At 36.1% G+C, this 18,742-nt stretch overlaps 2 protein-coding genes and 1 long non-coding RNA gene across 3 annotated transcripts; 2 read left to right on the top strand and 1 right to left on the bottom strand.

Annotated features, from left to right (window-relative positions):
• On the top strand, positions 464 to 3,804 carry LOC105158081 (malate synthase, glyoxysomal). The gene is made up of 4 exons (XM_011074708.2): positions 464 to 954; positions 1,882 to 2,207; positions 2,296 to 2,626; positions 3,002 to 3,804. The coding sequence occupies exons 1-4, from the start codon at positions 565 to 567 to the stop codon at positions 3,656 to 3,658; spliced, it is 1,704 nt and encodes a 567-aa protein (XP_011073010.1). The 5' UTR covers positions 464 to 564; the 3' UTR covers positions 3,659 to 3,804.
• Positions 5,054 to 5,654, top strand: LOC110011757. The gene is made up of 2 exons (XR_002286837.1): positions 5,054 to 5,229; positions 5,320 to 5,654. It is a non-coding gene; the product is annotated as an uncharacterized LOC110011757 (long non-coding RNA).
• On the bottom strand, positions 5,856 to 18,708 carry LOC105158080 (protein PLASTID TRANSCRIPTIONALLY ACTIVE 10). The gene is made up of 12 exons (XM_011074707.2): positions 17,870 to 18,708; positions 17,259 to 17,318; positions 17,077 to 17,106; positions 16,268 to 16,341; positions 13,366 to 13,447; positions 12,553 to 12,626; positions 12,267 to 12,333; positions 11,413 to 11,505; positions 8,217 to 8,393; positions 8,084 to 8,134; positions 7,227 to 7,378; positions 5,856 to 6,484 (listed from the first exon to the last, which is right to left on the bottom strand). The coding sequence occupies exons 1-12, from the start codon at positions 18,623 to 18,625 to the stop codon at positions 6,052 to 6,054; spliced, it is 2,049 nt and encodes a 682-aa protein (XP_011073009.1). The 5' UTR covers positions 18,626 to 18,708; the 3' UTR covers positions 5,856 to 6,051.

Genomic DNA, 18,742 nt, shown 5'->3' with positions numbered 1-18,742 from the left:
CAAATATAATGATTTGACAATGAACAGTGATTTTTGTCTCCCAAATTCCAACATCAAACTTACACCACTTATTTAAAAATATTTTAAATTATCCCAAAATACAAATACAAATATATCATCTATTTTAAACACATATTTACTTATCTCAATTTTTTTCTATCTATTTTCAAAATACAGAACAAAACACTAAAACACAAATTCAAACACAATATTAATTTTCCCCATTCCCTATCTTGCAACAAGTCCAATATTATCAATCAAGAAATCCACCCATAATAATGTATTGGCGAGACACTTGGCACAGACCCCCAACATACTGCAGCTCCCGAGGCAGGCACATTATTCAAAACCAAAGCCCATATCTCTTAACATTATCATCACTATACCAAACAAGCTGACGCACATCACTCCAATTCATCGTTTCTCTATTCTTAGACCATACCGATAACAATTTTCATGCCTATCCCATGCCCCCCACCCCACCTCTTTATATAATTCGCTCGCCTCCCCACCTTCTTCATTATTTTACAGTGTATCAAGAAGAAAAAGTTCTTGATCGTCAAAATGGTGGGTTTTGAGACCTTTCTTGAAGCTCCTTCCAAGGAAATGAAAGGTGTTGTGGGGTACGACGTGCCTGAGGGTGTCGACATCAGGGGAAGATATGACCCGGACTTTGCAAGAATTCTGACCAAGGATGCTGTCCAGTTTGTGGCTGGTCTGCAGAGGGAGTTGAGCCATATCAAGTATGCAATGGAGTGCAGAAAGGAGGCTAAGATGAGGTACAACAATGGGGCGCTGCCGGGATTTGATCCGGCCACAAAGTACGTCAGAGAAGGGGAGTGGGTTTGCGCAGCGCCGCCCCCCGCGGTGGCTGATCGGCGGGTGGAAATCACGGGGCCGGTGGAGAGGAAGATGATCATTAATGCACTCAATTCTGGAGCCAAAGTTTTCATGGTACGTACATAAGACTATCATGAGTGGCCGGAACTCGTATGCTTTGATCGTAGAGTGCGAATATGAAACACAATGATGATTCAATCTGTAGTGACGATTCACTGTCATTCCTAAGTCAAAATCTTCTTTGAGGTTTCTAAGTACTGTGAGTTCGTGTTATTCTGATGGGAGTTTCGTATAATTATGTCAACTAAACTGTATATTTTTATTAATTAAATTCTTACATTAGATTAATGTTTAATAGTAATCATGCATATTTTATCTTCTTTTTATGCTAAGATTGTTGTTTTCAAAAGTTTGGGCACTGTTTATCTTTTTTTTAAAGGTATTTTTCCTTATTTTTTTAGATAGAGAAAGAAAAATAGGGATATGTACGTGGGTTTTCTGTACCTTTGATAGATTTATTTTATATATTATACTAATATGAAATAAATAAAGATAAACTAAAATACATTAAATTGTACTTTTTTAAAATAAAGATAGATATCCTAATAATTTTGACTATCTACTATTGAGAATCTAAAGATATTGATGGTATTATTATGAAAATAAAATACTTGATTTATCTGACTCCCTTTCAAGAGGCAAGGGATATTATTAGGCAACTTATGTTGGAGTAGTTCAGATGAAAATAAATCTGTCCCATATGATTGGAATAAGACAAATGCAAGCAATTAAAATTGGTCGCATCGCAAATGAGCAAATTACCCCCTAAAAAAATAGCAATTTAGCTCTTTATGCTTTTTCAAATGCAGTAATTTATGGCTTATGATATAAAAAATGAAGTAATTTACCTCTAAGAGGGGAAAAGTGCTATTTTTTTGGTTCGTAAAGCGGTAATTTACTCATATGTAATATCAAAGGAGGTTTGCATTAAAGAATATCATGAAGCACATAAAATGGAACCTGAAATTGACAATGTTACAGGCTGATTTTGAGGATGCACTCTCACCAAGTTGGGAGAACCTGATGCGAGGACAAGTGAACTTAAGGGATGCTGTTAATGGGAATATAAGCTTCCATGACAAGGCCAGAAATAGAGTTTACAAGCTTAATGAACAGACGGCTAAGCTTTTCGTCCGCCCCAGAGGCTGGCACCTGCCGGAGGCTCACATCTTCATTGACGGTGAGCCCGCCACCGGTTGCCTGGTCGACTTTGGCCTCTATTTCTTCCACAATTGGTCAGCGTTTCGCAAGACTCAAGGGGAAGGCTTCGGGCCCTTTTTCTACCTCCCGAAAATGGAACACTCGAGGTATGATAGAGTTCAATGTTTTGATAACTCTAAATTATTATATTTACATGAACTAAGGAAAACTAACGAGTGCATGGAATTTGGACAGAGAAGCTAGGATATGGAACAGTGTGTTTGAGAGGGCAGAAAGAATGGCTGGAATAGAAAAGGGGAGCATAAGAGCCACTGTGCTGATTGAAACTCTTCCTGCAGTGTTTCAAATGGATGAAATTCTGTACGAGCTTAGAGATCATTCGGTTGGCTTGAACTGTGGTAGATGGGATTACATTTTCAGCTACGTCAAGACGTTCCAGGCTCACCCTGATCGCCTTCTGCCTGACAGAGTTCTCGTTGGCATGACTCAGCATTTCATGAGAAGTTACTCTGACTTGCTCATTAGGACCTGTCACAGGCGCGGAGTCCATGCCATGGGAGGAATGGTACGTATCGTTACTATTGTACATACATGGACATTTTAACTTTGTAGATGTACTATTTGCATTTAAGAATTTTCAACTCACTGTCCCTCGATAGCAATGTACTTAGCTGCTAAATCAACCGATATGGATAAGTTATGCATCACAGATTAGTAGGAAGTATGTTGTGTAGATGTTCAAGAATTTACACAGGAACTCGGTATAATCAAGCTCTTCTCTTGCAGCCTTTGGGTTAGTTGTATACGGAGTATTTATGATATTCCCAGATTAGAAACAAACTCTGAGCGGCACGGAGCTGTTAGTAATATTGGTTTGGATGGAGCATATCATATTCTTGACTTCTTGTTGATAAAAAACTTTGATGACTTGTTTCAACAGGCGGCTCAGATTCCTATAAGGGATGATCCGAAAGCAAATGAGGCAGCTCTAGATTTGGTTAGGAAGGATAAACTGAGAGAAGTGAGAGCAGGGCATGACGGGACTTGGGCAGCACACCCTGGACTAATCCCAGCTATCATGGAAGTCTTCAACAACAACATGGGCAACAAAGCCAACCAAATCCAGTCCGTGAAACGTGAAGACGCAGCCAACCTGACTGAGGAAGACCTCCTCCAGATCCCAAGGGGCGTACGGACCATGGACGGCCTCCGCCTCAACACAAGGGTTGGCATCCAGTACGTGGCTGCATGGCTCACCGGCTCTGGATCTGTTCCCCTCTACAACCTCATGGAGGACGCTGCAACAGCTGAAATAAGCCGAGTGCAGAACTGGCAATGGCTGAAATATGGTGTGGAATTGGATGGAGACGGCCTCGGCGTGAAGGTGACTCGAGACCTCTTCGGGAGAGTCGTTGAAGAGGAAATGAGGAGGATTGAGAGAGAGGTTGGGAAGGATAAATTCCAGAAGGGAATGTACAAAGAGGCATGCAAGATTTTCACAAGGCAATGCACAACACCAGTGTTGGATGATTTTCTGACCCTTGATGCCTACAACCATATTGTGATCCATCATCCCAAGGGATCCTCCAGGCTCTAAACAATTTCATGCCTGGGAGATCAATTTCCTACGTTGTGATTTCTACTCCACTGTATCACCTGTTTGTTTATGTGTGTGCTCTACTGTTTGCTGCAAATAAATCATAATGTCCGGTTTTAATACAGTTGAGATCTTTCCTATGCGTAGATGGTCTTTTATGTTGCGGTGGAAACGATTTGCTCTATCACATTCTCAACAAGAGATGTCATATGAATCATTTTATACATACATGGTTAATAAATGTATGATTGGTTTTAGGTAAATTACATCGTATTCCCGTGAGGTCTGAAATAATTATGTAATATAATTATATAATTTCTGAACTGTGAGGTGGAAATAGTAAATTTACTTGAAATTTTATTGTTTTTCAAGAAGTATGAAAAATTAAAAATAAAAAATTGATGTTGGACGGATATTATTACAAAAAATAGAAGTAAAAAGTTTGATGTTCGATAGTAATTATTATAAAAAAAAAAAAAAAAAGAGTTTTACTCCCAATGTCCAAAAAGACATTTTGGGCAATAAATATAGAATTTGTGCAATCTTAATGGGAGCTAAGAAATGGGAATAATTATTTGAAACAGGAATGAATTAATTTTCAACGAGTTTATGTCTTTTTGAACGAGTTTCTGACAGGCAAATAGCCGCCCTTGTCGGTAGTGTTGGAAAATCTTTTGTGACGGACGAAACAAATTCGTCACAAATTTGATGCAGACTTGTGATGTATTTTTAGATCATCCCAAATGTTGTTCGATGGGTGGATAATAGTTCAAACATATTTGCATGATCTGTGTTGCAAAGTTTGGAACGGATACATTTTTTAGTTATGCAACGCCTTTTCTCATGAACTCTGTCTCAAACTTGTCAAAACTTTTCTGACTGTTTTCCTTCAAAAACACCCAATGGACGGGGCAAAATTAAGACGCATTTCGCTGCGGCATATATTGAGACGGTTTTTTCTTACATCTATTGTGTCTCATTTTGCCACGGTATATTTTGAGACGATTTTTGTAGAATCTGCCGTGCGTATTATGTGCCTTTTTTGCAGGGATTTTGTTTTTTCAGATGATTTTTTTATTTATATCTTGTTACAAAATTTGTGTCAAAATCCGCCACGAAATATATATTTTCTAAAAATTATTTTTTATCTCATTTTTTTTTATATTTGAATTATTTGAATTTATTTAATTTTTTATATTTTACTTTTAAATTAATTTCATTTTTAGTATTTTGATGAATTAATTTAAATTTATTTTATTTTAAATTAATTTTTTCAAAATTAATTTTGACAATTAAAATTAATACTTCTTATTGTAATACTTTATTTGAATTTGAATTTATAAATTTATTTTATTCTAAATCCTATAAAGAAATATTAAATAAATTGGAGTGCAATTAAATATTAAAAAAGTAGAATTAATATATATGAATTAAAAAATAGTACCAAAATACAAATTACATTAAAAAAATTCTAATCTAAAGCGGCTTCCAGGTCTTGCTCATCACCGAGCTCCTTAGTTGTGGTTGGCTTATCTACTAGAGGCTGGGGGGGGTCAGCGTTGGAGGAATGGGTAAGTGCGTCATCATATTCATCATCATCTTTCCATCCTCGATTCACGGTCCTTCAGTTCAACAGTATCTAAATCTTGAGTTTGTGGCAGTGATTGTGGCGGTGATGCGGTCCTCTATGATGGTCCCACAGTCGACGCGCGCCTCTGTGCCCAGACCGAATACATGGACCTTATTTCGATTGCAGACTATCGAGATCCATAGTTGTTGCCCGGTCTAAGCCACAGAGCCTGCTGAAGAAGCAAGAAGCTCTTGCTCATGACGGGTGCCTAGAGCTATCGGTCCTCCAGCAACTTTTAGAAGATCTCTAAATAAAAAAGAATTAATTAGTGAAAAACAAACAACAAGTGTTACTTTTTTATGTCCTTATCACTACTTGCACTGCCCTCGATCCATTCTAATTAGTGTTGACTTTCTTGTTGTAGCATTTGAAGAAGAGCTCCTATACTTACAAGACAAAAAACAAAACTTTGCCTATATAGATGCACATATATATAGATAAGGGGGTAAGGTGAAATTAACACATATGAAGCTGCATACCCTTAATTGTATTTGCAATCAATGAGTCAAGACAATGTAATGTTTAGGCAGACTCCACCTTTCCAGCATTTGAAAATTGAAACCAGTATTTGATCCAGAAGAAAACTTATTTACTTCACTTTCATCTTATATAGTTATTCATCCAAGGTAAATGCAAAGCAAAAGTCAGATGCATAAACACGGGAATGCTCAAGAAATAGCGTTCTCTATAGACTATCTATAATCCCATCCTGTACACCTACAAAAAGGTATTTCTTTCTCATGATATGGAGTGTGGCTCTAAACTAATCCTCAAACATTCCTTCATCAGACATTCTTGGAGACTCGGTGCCATTAACATGAGGCTGGTTGGATACATTAGCACTTGGAGAGCCCAGAATGCTGTAATCAAAGTCGTCATCATCATCGTCTTCATCTCCATCCGTTTCTGAATCATCTTCATCATACTGTTTAGGCTTGATTCCAAGAGCTTCCCTCTCCATTTGCTGCTTGATGGCATCTTCATACGACATTTCATACCAAACGGTGCCCTTTCCTACGATGGATTTGTTGTGGGCATCAGTCATGCGTTCTTGCTTGCTCTTCTCAGAATTCTTTGGCTCCCCCCAGTAGTCGTAGCGATACAAGGGACTATCTGGGTCATATTGGTCCTTCCCAAAGAAGCTCGGGTCTACGTATCTACCAGGCTCTTCTAATGGAAGCCCAAGTGCCTGGCGGCTGCAAGTTAAATCTAAATGATTAGTATCAAAATGTTTAAGCACAAAGAATGTCAATTTAGTTACATCTATGGAGACAACGTGACAGTCGTGAGAGGCTACAGTAAGCATTTGTACAAGAGATCTATAATTAAATCATGCTTATTTGCATAATAAGCTGAATCAACCACAAAATATGAGAGCCACAGTATAAGTAGTCAAAGCAGCAATGTCAGTTGCTAAAGTTAGAGAATGTATTACATAATGGAAGATGACCAGGGAAAGGAAAAAAGATAGGACTTAATACAGGATAGTAGATATAAGAATGTCTTTTGATCATCAATGCCTTAGTGCAAAACCAAAATGAAACAAAACATAGAAGTAGTTTGTTGGGAAGTATTTACAATTCCATAATTTCACCTTCCATCTTATTGAAGGTAACAAATGTATGTGAAGTTCGGAGAAGAGCTAAAAGCCAGGGGGATGGAATGACAGATTCTGCAAGAGTTATACCTTCTATGGTTTGATTGAGGTACTGAAGTAAGAGGCGTATTGCTGATCGACTATTTATGTTGAAAGAAAACAGATTTCCAAGTTTAGCATTTCAAATTGTCAGAAAGTAGGAAAACTATAATTTAGCACCAAAAGAGGTAAATCCAAGTGGAAAAGACCAAGAGGACTATATGTTCCTGTAGGTAATACACTTAAAACTCAGTCAATAATTAGAATAAATTTGAAAGACAGTTCGCATAAATGAAATATACCAGCTTATATCTCGGAGGAGAGCTTCTCTTTCTTCAAAGGATCGGCGCCAATGGATAAGATCATATTCATCCATTTCCTCATTTCGCCTTAGCTTAGTGATTTTGTATGCCTCTCCTCTTCCTTCAGCTTCTTTCCTTAGCTTACTGTGGAGCTGAAATAAAGCAGAAATGAACATTCAATAGTGGCATTTCCATCACTTAAATTAACATAGGAGTGCCCATATGGCGCACAAAAGATCTAAACCACACATTTAGATTACAGAAAGGAATGATCAGTCAAACTGTGAATCTAATGCAAATTAGTATGCTTCAGGACCAAATCAGAGACAGGATCATTATGTTGTGCTCCAGTAAGAGATGAAAAATGAGCACAGCCTGTATACCATGTCTACAACAAAATTACTCAATGCTGAACAAAAGGAAGAAGGTCCCTCATATGAGCACAAAGCTAGTCTTATATCATCACAACTTGTGTAGCTTTTTGTAAATTTGGTTACTATAGCACCAAGCGAGTCTTATGTCAGTCATCCAACTTGATAATCAAGAAAGAAGATATTAGAACTCATAGAGTCACTGGAGACCCTAGCCACATTTCGTCTCTTCCAACCAATGATAACTGAAAAACAAGCAAGATAGTTGAACAATCTAACAAGTGTACGGACGTAACAGGCCAGAATAAGATGCTGATCCTATTCCTTTTCTTATTTCCTGCACCATGTGCTTAATCTGATAACCAAAAAGTGAAAAATCCTCGAATGGTGCCATGAGAAGTTTTTTCTTCATTAATGAGACTATTTTACATTTTGCCTTAAACAAAAAATAACACATACTCATAGAATTTCAGAGAATCCACAAACCTGACGTTCAGCAAGTGCAGCTTCCAATTCAAGTTCTTTAACGCTAATTTTCTGCCAGTTGGGTATGATAAATGTCACGTCGATTATCCAGAAGCACAACCACACAAGAATAAACCAAAAGAAAATTCATTACCAAAGTCATTTTCGGAAGTAGAGTTTTCTTATAATAGGCTTTTCCATACTCTACACTGTTCTCTTCATCAACTTCTTCTTCATCAGTCAATTCTGTTAATTTCTTGCCTTTATATTTATTAGGATTGGCCTCCATATCATCCAAAATCATCTGTTCAGCATTATGTATCTGCCATAGCTGCAAACAAACATATAGAATAACTGAGGTAGCGTTGAAAGCCAAGTAAGGGCAAACGGACTGTGTGACTAACGTAACTAAAGGACTGAAACTCCCATAAGTTACAACTAAAATGGACCTTGGTTTCCAATTCGTAAAGTTGTTGAACATAAAAAAACTACAAGATTGATATCTATTAGCCAAATGAAATTGAGGCTATGTCTAGTAATTGGGCATTTGGGAGTGTATCAAGCTTTTAGCTTAATAAATCAATAAAAAACTGATTCGCAAAACAGAGATTGCTGAATTTGGTGAAGAGGAAGTGAGTTTAACATGGTTCAACATGTTCCACTCGGTAATGATAACTCTGTACAATTATGTCAGGGAGACATGAAAAAACAAGTAGATATTTGAACAGATAACAGTTACGACTGAAAGGAGAACACATGTCAATAAGGATACAAAAGAATTTAGTTAAAAACATCAGATTAGGTTACAGGTAAGCGTTGTATGTGCATAGGGTGCAAGAGCAGCAAATGCTTGATATATGGAAATTTGGAAGTCCAACCAGTGGCAACTCAAAAGGGGTTAGGAGTATGGAGTACCTATAACATCTTTGAGATATTTAATATAAAGAACCCCATAAGAATGACTAAGAAGATAAATCTTACTTTGCTCGCAGAATCTCGTCTCTCAGATTTTACTGATAAGTGATTCATCAACAAGTCCCGTGCACATATAAGTTGACAATACCAGAAACCAATTGTCTTACAATTTTTTCTCCAATTATTAGTAAGGAAACATATAAATATTCTCTCATTTCCAGGATCAGCTATGCATTAACCAGACCTTGCTGTGAGGTTGTCTTTAACAACATCAAAATGATCTAGAGCAATGATGCTGAGAAAGTACTAAAAACGGTAAATTATTGCATGCCCTCAAAATGGAATAATCATTTTGATTCAATAAATCCACAATTTTTTTTGCCAACTTTAGGGTGCCAAAGTGGTTTACTACTAGTTAACCTAGATTTTTCACTTCAGAGGTCACTTTGAGAAACCTGAATACAAGGCTCCAAGGTATGTATCAGAAAACTACAGTGAAAAAGTGTAGGCTCTTGTGTTAGTACACTTGTTCAAGTAGAGGTGCCAAGTGCGAGTACGTTTTTAAACATTGGATTCAAAAAACTTCTGAGTTTTAGCATTAAACTTGACAGTGGTCATTTGTCACTTATGTTTTATTGTCTTTTCCTGAAGAATTCAACAAGTTATAAAACCCAGGGTTTCCGTATTAAATAAATAAAACCCACTGAAAGTCTGACAGCAACCAAGAAAATTATTGTATGGGTTTAAAATGAAGAAAAGCTAAGCCACAAATGACTTCTTATTTGAAGACTATAATTTATCAGTTTCTTAAGATGAAGTTTTGTTTTATAGGATAACTACATACACCTCCCTGGGTTTGCGTACATACATGTCTATACTGAGGTTTGGATAGTAGCCAACACTTCAGGAGCTCCTGACTTTTGATGGAAAAACAATGGCACCAAAGAAAAAACAATAAAAAATATCCATTTTTGTCCTCTTGTTGATTGATTTTGACAATTTCTTTTGACCAAATAACCCTCAGGGATACTCGCATAAACCTTCACCAAAAATGACCTAATGAAAGGTACATCCTTTAACGTTTATAAACTTACATCCATCTCCTGGAATATATATTGTCATCTTACATGTAACACCAATTGGTTTTTATACCTTTGGTATAATTATTTTGGGAGCGAAAAGTTCTAAACCACTTGGTGTATGCCCAAATTTACAGAAACATCCCCTTAAGTTAACCCACATTTAGACTAATTCCCCTGTCAGACCCAATTTCAAGTAACTTTCATTGAGATCTAATATTTTCTAATTAATGGAAAGTTTGAAATTACATCTATAATATTACTAAGTGGCATTCTTAATTAATTCAGTAAAAGAAATCAGTATTTGGAAAATTTTCAACAGTCAAAAGAGATGGGCCAGATTCAACAAATATTGGGTTTTCCTCTGCCTGAAGCTCCCTAGACAATTTGGCTGCAGATGATGTTTCATCAGAACCTTAAACATAAATTTACGGCAAATCTTTTATTTGACCTTAGAACATTTTATTTCTTCACTGTTACATGATTAAAGATGAAGCTTCATGCTGCAACTCTTCTAAGTGCAAGATGAGTAGTTGCTATATGCTACCGACAAGGCTTAGCCACTTAGGGATACTTTTGATAAACCAATCATATCTGTGATTTTCTCAACAGATACTTTAATGGCTTTTAATTTTGGTATGTTTGATCTATTGTATATTATATAAATGTAAACATGGCGAGAAATGGTCAGGTGTTTTCTCATATAAAATGAATGGGTAGTTACAGATACCATTAGGGAGCCCTTGCAATTTTAATATTTAACCTTTGTTTAAAATTACACAAACATCTCATGAAGTTTGTCCAAATTACTGGGACCTCCTCTAAGGTTTCTCACATTTACATCTCTTCACATCGTTTCATTTTACTGTAAGAACCCTTGTATTTATCCTAATAAAAGAATACACTACTCAAAGATTTGGAAACACTTATATGTATAAAACCAAGCTGAAAATGTCCATATGCAAATTCAGGTGTAAGACATAGATTTATATATAAAAATTTGGATCATTATCTCTTCTTAATATCACTCACGAAAAATATGCTTCTTGTTATATCTGAAAACTTTAAGTTGACTTTAAAAGTGTGGTTCTTGGACATCATGGCAAAATTACTGCGGTGCTCCTTAATTTCAAAAGATAAAAACTAAGGCGATGGAACAAAGAAATTGTAAGAAGATATGCCTCAGTAAAAAGAAAATTTAAAGGTTGCATATATTAGATATTGACACCATAATGTGCGTTATATCACTGCTACGTGAAATACTTCATAATGGACCACATGAGCAATGGAAGGACGACATACCTTGCAAATAATTGAATTAGACTACTAAAATAAATAGATCTCCAATAAGAGTACCTTATCAACGTATGGGTGATTTGATAATAAAGGTTCCTCTTCCCATTTGATTCCAGGATCTTTTCTAGGAACGGGAGGTCTTCGACAATCACGCTTAAAAAAGGGAGCAAAAAGACAATGCATGTTTCAGAAAATACTATTGATATAAAACTGAAGCACTCTTGTAGCTCCAGATTATATGAGATCTTTTATGAACGAGTAAGAAACTAGAAATAATTTAAGACGAAAAAGGAGATATGGTCCTTGGGATACTTAAAAGCCTCAAGTTTCTTTTGTACAAAAAAACAAGCTAAAAGATGTATATTAATAGATACATTCATATCTCCCTAAATAATCAAAAAGAACATATCTACTAAACCAAGCACAATACGTCACTGGTTAAAAACATGTCTTGATGGTAGTTTCTATTCATATAATACTAGAAGCTAGATCACCTAGGTGTTTATTATCATTCCATCTACTAAAGTTACACGATCTGAGATATGAAACATGCAACGCATTTTGTAGATTTAATTGGGTGATGTTGACGAGCCAGTACTTCATTACTGGTATATGACCAGTAAGGTAACTTTCTTGACCTCATTCTCACAACGAAACCTTTAAAGTACATTCAACATTAAAGTTTTAACATAAATTTGTCACATGTTTTAACTAATATACTAGTTGATATTTAAAGTAAATGTATACTAAAATTTTTATATCGTTAATACTTATAGTAAATATTTCTATTTAAGATTCTTTCATATTTTAATGCAAAATTTAATAAAATTAGGAAATAATTCATAAAAAATATCAGTAGAACAAATTCAAAACAAAACTGAAGCTTGATGTCCTGCAGAGAAGAATTTACTCACACGCAATTCATCTGGATTAGTATCCTCGTCTCGGTGAAATATTGGGGGAAACTCAAATCTATTGAAGCTGGAAGCAAAACATCAGAATGTACGAAATCAATGATCCGGTAAATAAGTGTTGGAGTTTATAGTATTTTTATCAAGCACGCAGACATTACAGATTCACATAAAGAAACGTTCTAGACCTACAATATGAAAGAGACGCTTAGTGATAAAGCATGGAACTATACTAGGGGAGAAAGATAGCGTCTCCACACTGTAAGTATGAGAAGTCTGGAAAACTTACATCAGGTGATCTATATTGGGATTGACAAATCGTAGCTCTATAGGAAATCGAAAGCGATAAGGATCTCGTTTTGCCTGAAAATGGAGGAAATTATAGAAAACATCAACTCAACATTGATCAGGAAAAGGTTGACAGTTTAAAGAAAATTAAGAGCCGATTAAAAGTTTCCCAGAATGTTATGCCATAAAACCAATTATTGTACTGGGTGTTTGAAACATTCTCTAGTTTATCTCCATACGTCAACCAACCCACCCATCAACTTGTTACTAATAGAGATTAATTAGTGAGACCAATCATCAAATAATGTGATTCAGTTAAACTTCTGGGAACTACATGTCAGATCATCCAAGGCCTGTTGGGCTGCTCCTCAAGATTCAACAGCAATACTGGTATTAGAATGCTTTCTAACCTGTGAATTTAGTGCTTCATCAATGTCAGAAAACTGAAATCCACCATATTGGTCATTCATTATTTTAAGCATCTACACATTCACTACATTGACCAGTATTCCAGAAGTTCTTTACAGCCAAAGAGCTTTTGCCACTTCTTATTTGAGGTTTTACCTCTGCATCCAAAGCATGCTTTTGAGATTTTTATCAACCTTTTTCCCACTCAATCCTTTGTTTAGTTTAAGAAAGGGAAAAGCAGAATCCTTCCATGTACTTCCACTTTTCAAGGACTAGTTGCTGTTGAACTATCTACATGAAATTCTTGATCACACAAGAAAATGACACACAAGTGAAAAGCAAAGAGCAGAATTAAGATCTAATGGCAATATATGTAAAACATTAATCACAGCTATACATGACTTACCAAAATTTCAACATAAACGTGCATACCAACTTTGATGTGATGTCGGATCCAATACCAGTCATTACGCTTAATAGGAACCCACCTGAAACGCATTAAACTACTTTACAATCGGTTTACACAAAAAGGAAATAGCTATTGAAAATTAGACAAAAGCAGACAGAATCAAAAAATTTCAAAAGTTCACCATGGTATGCATCTATAAATCCAGGTGCTCCAGTAGAATATAGTACTGTACAAGCTCTAACACTTAAAGAAATAATCAAATGGTAATTCCATCCATCAGGAGGCAGTGCAAGAATGATTGACTGTATGGATGAGATGCCAGGCTATGATGATTTAAAAAAATAACTAGCCAACTTTCAGAGGTACACACTGAATACATAGCTTGGACAACCACGCTCCCTCTTCCTAGAATTTGGGTTCAATTAGACCACACACATAGTTTAAATGAGAGTTGAATAAGTGCAAGTTTTGAGTAGTTTCACACCATTGTTCCTAAAGGCTAAAAGTAGTGATTGAGATTTCGTTGTTGTCCCATCATTACTTTAATTGGAAGGGTACTTTTGGGGGAAAAGGTTCCATTTTAGCAAAGGTTTTGGACTTCCCGGAAAAGAATTGGACCGATGACTTTGGGACAATACAAATAAAGTAACATGTTCAAATGAAAGCAACTTAGTACTCTTTCTGATGAATGTATTATTAATGACCATTTGCATCTCGATGCAATTAAAAAGTGACCTATTTACTATTCAAGTGTCTAGATAAGAGACAACACAATACCTAGTTGTGGACCTCTGGTATTGGTTCAACTTGATGGTATTAATGGATGTGTATACACATATCAGTTCGGAAATAACTAGCGAGCAGCAATCCTATTTTCAGATGCATAATAAACAGTCCTCTGATGATATTGACACTTGTTACCTTGTCAGACAAGCACAACAACCAAGCTAGATCATTATCACCATGGTAATGTATATGAAGGAACTTTCCAACTTTATGTTGATAATGCCCCATCTACATCTCGTTTCGTGAGAGGAAACACTATAGAAACATTTCCCCCTGTTTGGTTTCAACAAATGGACTTGTAATCTGATTACAAACTTATTTCATTTCATCTATTTACTGTATTTATCTGCATTTAAAATTTTTAAACTTCAAACCTATTGGCTAAATACAAAACTCGATCAAAACCACTTGCATTTTTCCTTTCCCTTTTCCTTTTCACTTTTCTCTACTAATCATGGATGCAAATAGAAAAAGATTATTTTCACACTGCATCATTTTTTATAAATTACCTTTTAACTCCGTATATTTGTTTGATCTTCCAATTACCATTTATACTCCATCTATAAAGTGAACATCATTTTTGAACTTTTCGCATCAAGATGATGGTTTTCCTTGGCTGTGTTCGTTCATCCATTTATGCACTTGAATACAAAAATTATTTCAATAAATAGTAGAATTTTCTCAAATCGAGAATGTAATATGAATTATAGATTTAAGATTCAAATCACCAAAAGGTTCAAACAGGATGGTTAGTTTTCAAAAGGGGAGAGAAAATTGTCCATCTGAACTTCTCCATTTCAACTGATAAACCTTAGTTATTAGTTACCAGAGATGCATTGCAATCCCTTCTTTACTCCGTATCTTAAATCTAGCGAGATATGACAACTTCGAGAATCACAATGATGAAAGTCATCATGTTCTGTACCTAATGATACTATTCTTACCACGCCAAGAATAACAGAAATCTCATTCAGCATAGATAAAAAATATAATAGCATCTAGAACAATGCAGGTTATTGGGAATCTGTAGACCAGGTGCAACCACTACAGTTTAATTCAAGTTGCTAGCCACCATGGCTTTGGTACAAAGATCCATCTCATAAGGATTAAAACCATAACCAGCTCAGCAATAGGTAAACATCCAGATTCTTGCGCTGGAGAATCACACAACAGAGAATGGATAGGAAAACAAGCTTAAAATATGACACACAAGCACTTAAACCAATTATGACAAGTAATATAGATTATCATATTACATCAGAGATGGCAATAAAAATAAACTTTTTTACCATGCTAGTACATAAAGTGAATAATTAATGACAGAAAACTAATGACATCTTGAATGAGTAGGAAGTGGAAACGGACATTTCTTTATCTTGTCCTTACAAATTATGGTAAAATGATATAAATATCAAAACTAATAGGCCCAGGCTATTCAGATGACTCAATTACTTCCAGTTGATAAAGGATTTCTTAGGTAGATCATTTATGTATAGTAATTTATAAATTCAATTATCTCCACATCATCAATTTAGTCCCTTTAAAACATATGAGACTAGTTTTTCTTACACAAATCATTTTGGCTTTTAATTCTAAAACCTTTTAACAAGATTAAGTGATAAAATTATAATAAATCAATCAAATACATGAATTAGAAATTCATATCCCATTAACCTGAATGATCTAGCAGGACGCTTGATTTTCAAATGCAAAAAGTAATTGGTCTATTTATATTTCTCCTATTTGGCCATACAGTTCAGTTTCAGCTACATGAAATCTATCAGTGACCTTATTTCTGGTACGTATATTCAATGTACTATGAAATCATACAAATTGGATATTACCAGGATATGAAACACTATCACCGGTACCATTTCTTACCACTCTAGATATGAGCTATTCAAGGAATTCGGCCATTTCTAAAGGTAAGGTAAGGTAAAAACCACTTCCTAATTGAACATATCATTACTTAAACTAAGAGTTAAAGTGTCCATTGAATGATCAGAAATGGCACTTACAGACTCAACCTAAAACAGAGATTATTTCAAACGCTTGTTTAAACAATTGAAGACTCAGTCAAATATAAGTATATTGGCATAAGAATAATGCATACCCATCGTGGACGCCCCCAATGTCAACAAATGCTCCTTGATAAAGATGCACAGCAGTTACTTTACCTGCACATATCTGGGGGGAAAAAAGGAAAACAAAAAAACACAGAGTTCCCGTTAATGGTACTTCATTCCTAGGAAAGACAAATATGAAGATCTTCTCATGAACTTGTAGGTCTGACGAAGAAATGTAGCAACTTTATAATACGAAAATCAAACCACAGATACGGGATACCTACACAGACAGAGGAAAGTAGCTGACACCTGGAGAAATATTAGAATTCTTTTTCCTTCATTATATAAAATTTCCACAGATGTTACATCATAAGTGAGGTGCATTGAGACAATTAGCATAGTTTGGCACCAAGCATCTGAATGAAGCCAGCAGAAAGATAGAGAAAGCTGTAGAGAAATCTAGATTCATTTGGTAATGATAGAATTTAGAAAGCTAGAATATAATGTCAAATGCTGATAGCAGCACAAAAATTGAGGCAACATGTTAGGATATGATAAAAAGCAATTGACTGACTAAAGAAAATAACAGAAATAAGAGGGTACATTTTCACTTGATTATTTATAAAGGAGAGAGAAACCAATATTTTGAAATAAGGAAGATACAAGGAAATGAAAATTTGGAGCACCATATTTCGTACTTTACAGCCAGGTAATAAAAGTCACTTGTTTGTTTGTATTTTTCAATTGAGTAATGAGATACATGTCCACATCGAAATCAGAAAGAAAGCAATGAGAACATTTTCAATAATGGAAATGAAAACTAAAGGAAGAGAAGAAACGTGAACAATAAACTTACTTGTCCTGGGTAATAGAATGGAAGCTCATACTGCAGGCCCCAAAAATCACAGGAAAAAGGAATAGTCAGATCATCTAATCATGCAAATTGATTTCCAGAAAATGTAGTTCGCCAACCTAGATATTAAGAAGTGAAATTATATTAAAAGGGATAAGGATAAAAAGTTATAGCATTCTTCTTACCATTTCCTCTTTATAATCCTTTCCCCTTTTCCTCCTGCCAGGATAATAATCTTGGTCATGCTGCACATGTAAGAAAATACCAGTTTTTAAGTTTCCATATAGGCATATTTTCTTCCACACACACACAAACACAAGCATACATATATATATATATATATTGAGCAAGAGTGAGAGAGATAGATAGAAAGAAAGAGGGAGACAGGAAGAGAAAGAGAGCAAGAGAGTAGGAGATAAAAATGTTACTTCCTATCAGGTGCACAGTTACTCTTTAGCAAGATTAATTCTATCAAGAAGATGCCAATTGCAGAATAATACTTGACAACGACTTCAACATTGTCGTCACTGAATAAATGAGCACAAATCAATTTCAATGTTTCTTGTCCATGAATTAGGCTCACACATTTGAAATTTACTCAATCTATTCCAATTGAATACGCATAGATGAATTTTAGTCAGTCTCTGTAGGAACGCTTCCAGAAAAACATCGTGAGGTACTCAATAAATCACATTGCTCCATGCTATAATCAAACCACTGACAGCCACACTCACACAGACGAAAAAGCACGGACAACAACTAATCACGTTCAGAAACCACACAGTCCAGAAGTAACCTTATAGGATTCCTCTTCCAGCTGATCTCTATTCGCATCTACCCACTCATGATATTGTTTCAAGAACACCTTATACCTCTCCAAGCACATATCCTCAGCCCTCGTCCCCTTCTCCACATTTTCCTCCAAATTCTCATAATCCACTCTCACAGCAGAATGCAGCTTATGTGCACCGCGAATGAACTCCAATTCCTCCTTGTCCACCTCCCACCCTCTCGGCGGCCAATCCCTGGGAGGCACCAGGCCTAACACCAACGGCGCACTCCACAAAGTCTCCAACGGCTCGGGAATTTCTCCTTTAATCTCAAACTGCTTTGCGTAATACTCATCTTCTGTGAGCCCCATTTCTGCAATTTTCTCCTTCCGGTACTTGGGACTCAGCATTCTGAAAGCCTCAATTGCTTCAGGCGATTGAAGGGGCACTTCTTCACCTTCATTGAGAGACTTCCTGGCGAAATCGGCTTCCGGAGTGAGAATCTCTTCCCACGGCGCCCATCCCCTTTCAATCCAGTTGCGCCTTCGAGCTTCCTCTTCAGATTCTTTCTCCTTGGGGCCGAATGATGAGAGAAATGCATCATCATCTCCGACCGGGTACTCGTCGGAGGAGTAGGAGGGCAGGAGAAGGGGACGGGGAAGATGTGGTTTGAAGGGTTTGCTTGGGAAATGGAATTTGTGGGCAATTGGGGGTTTAAGGAGGGGTTTTGAAGGAAGAGGAAGGAAGGTTGTGAAGAGGGAAAGGGTTTGGAGAGTTTGCATTTTGGGGTTTTGGGAGAGGACCCTTCGGATGGGGTTTCTATAATGGATAAAGTTAGTTTTGTTAGTTAACAATTTCGGCTTCCCCTAATTTTCCCTTCTCTTCTTACACTGCCTTAT

This window comes from Sesamum indicum, linkage group LG3, assembly GCF_000512975.1.
Source record: "Sesamum indicum cultivar Zhongzhi No. 13 linkage group LG3, S_indicum_v1.0, whole genome shotgun sequence".
Taxonomy (NCBI): Eukaryota; Viridiplantae; Streptophyta; class Magnoliopsida; order Lamiales; family Pedaliaceae; genus Sesamum; species Sesamum indicum.
This window is presented reverse-complemented; position numbering and strand designations above follow the sequence as displayed.

Coding starts and splice junctions, on each gene's coding strand:
- LOC105158081 (XM_011074708.2), top strand. CDS start 565: ATGGTGGGTTTTGAGACCTTTCTTGAAGCTCCTTCCAAGGAAATGAAA. Junction 955..1,881: donor CTGGAGCCAAAGTTTTCATG/GTACGTACATAA, acceptor ACAATGTTACAG/GCTGATTTTGAGGATGCACT. Junction 2,208..2,295: donor CCGAAAATGGAACACTCGAG/GTATGATAGAGT, acceptor GAATTTGGACAG/AGAAGCTAGGATATGGAACA.
- LOC105158080 (XM_011074707.2), bottom strand. CDS start 18,625: ATGCAAACTCTCCAAACCCTTTCCCTCTTCACAACCTTCCTTCCTCTT. Junction 12,334..12,552: donor CCCAATATAGATCACCTGAT/GTAAGTTTTCCA, acceptor TTTTGCTTCCAG/CTTCAATAGATTTGAGTTTC. Junction 8,394..11,412: donor ATCACCCATACGTTGATAAG/GTACTCTTATTG, acceptor GTTTGTTTGCAG/CTATGGCAGATACATAATGC.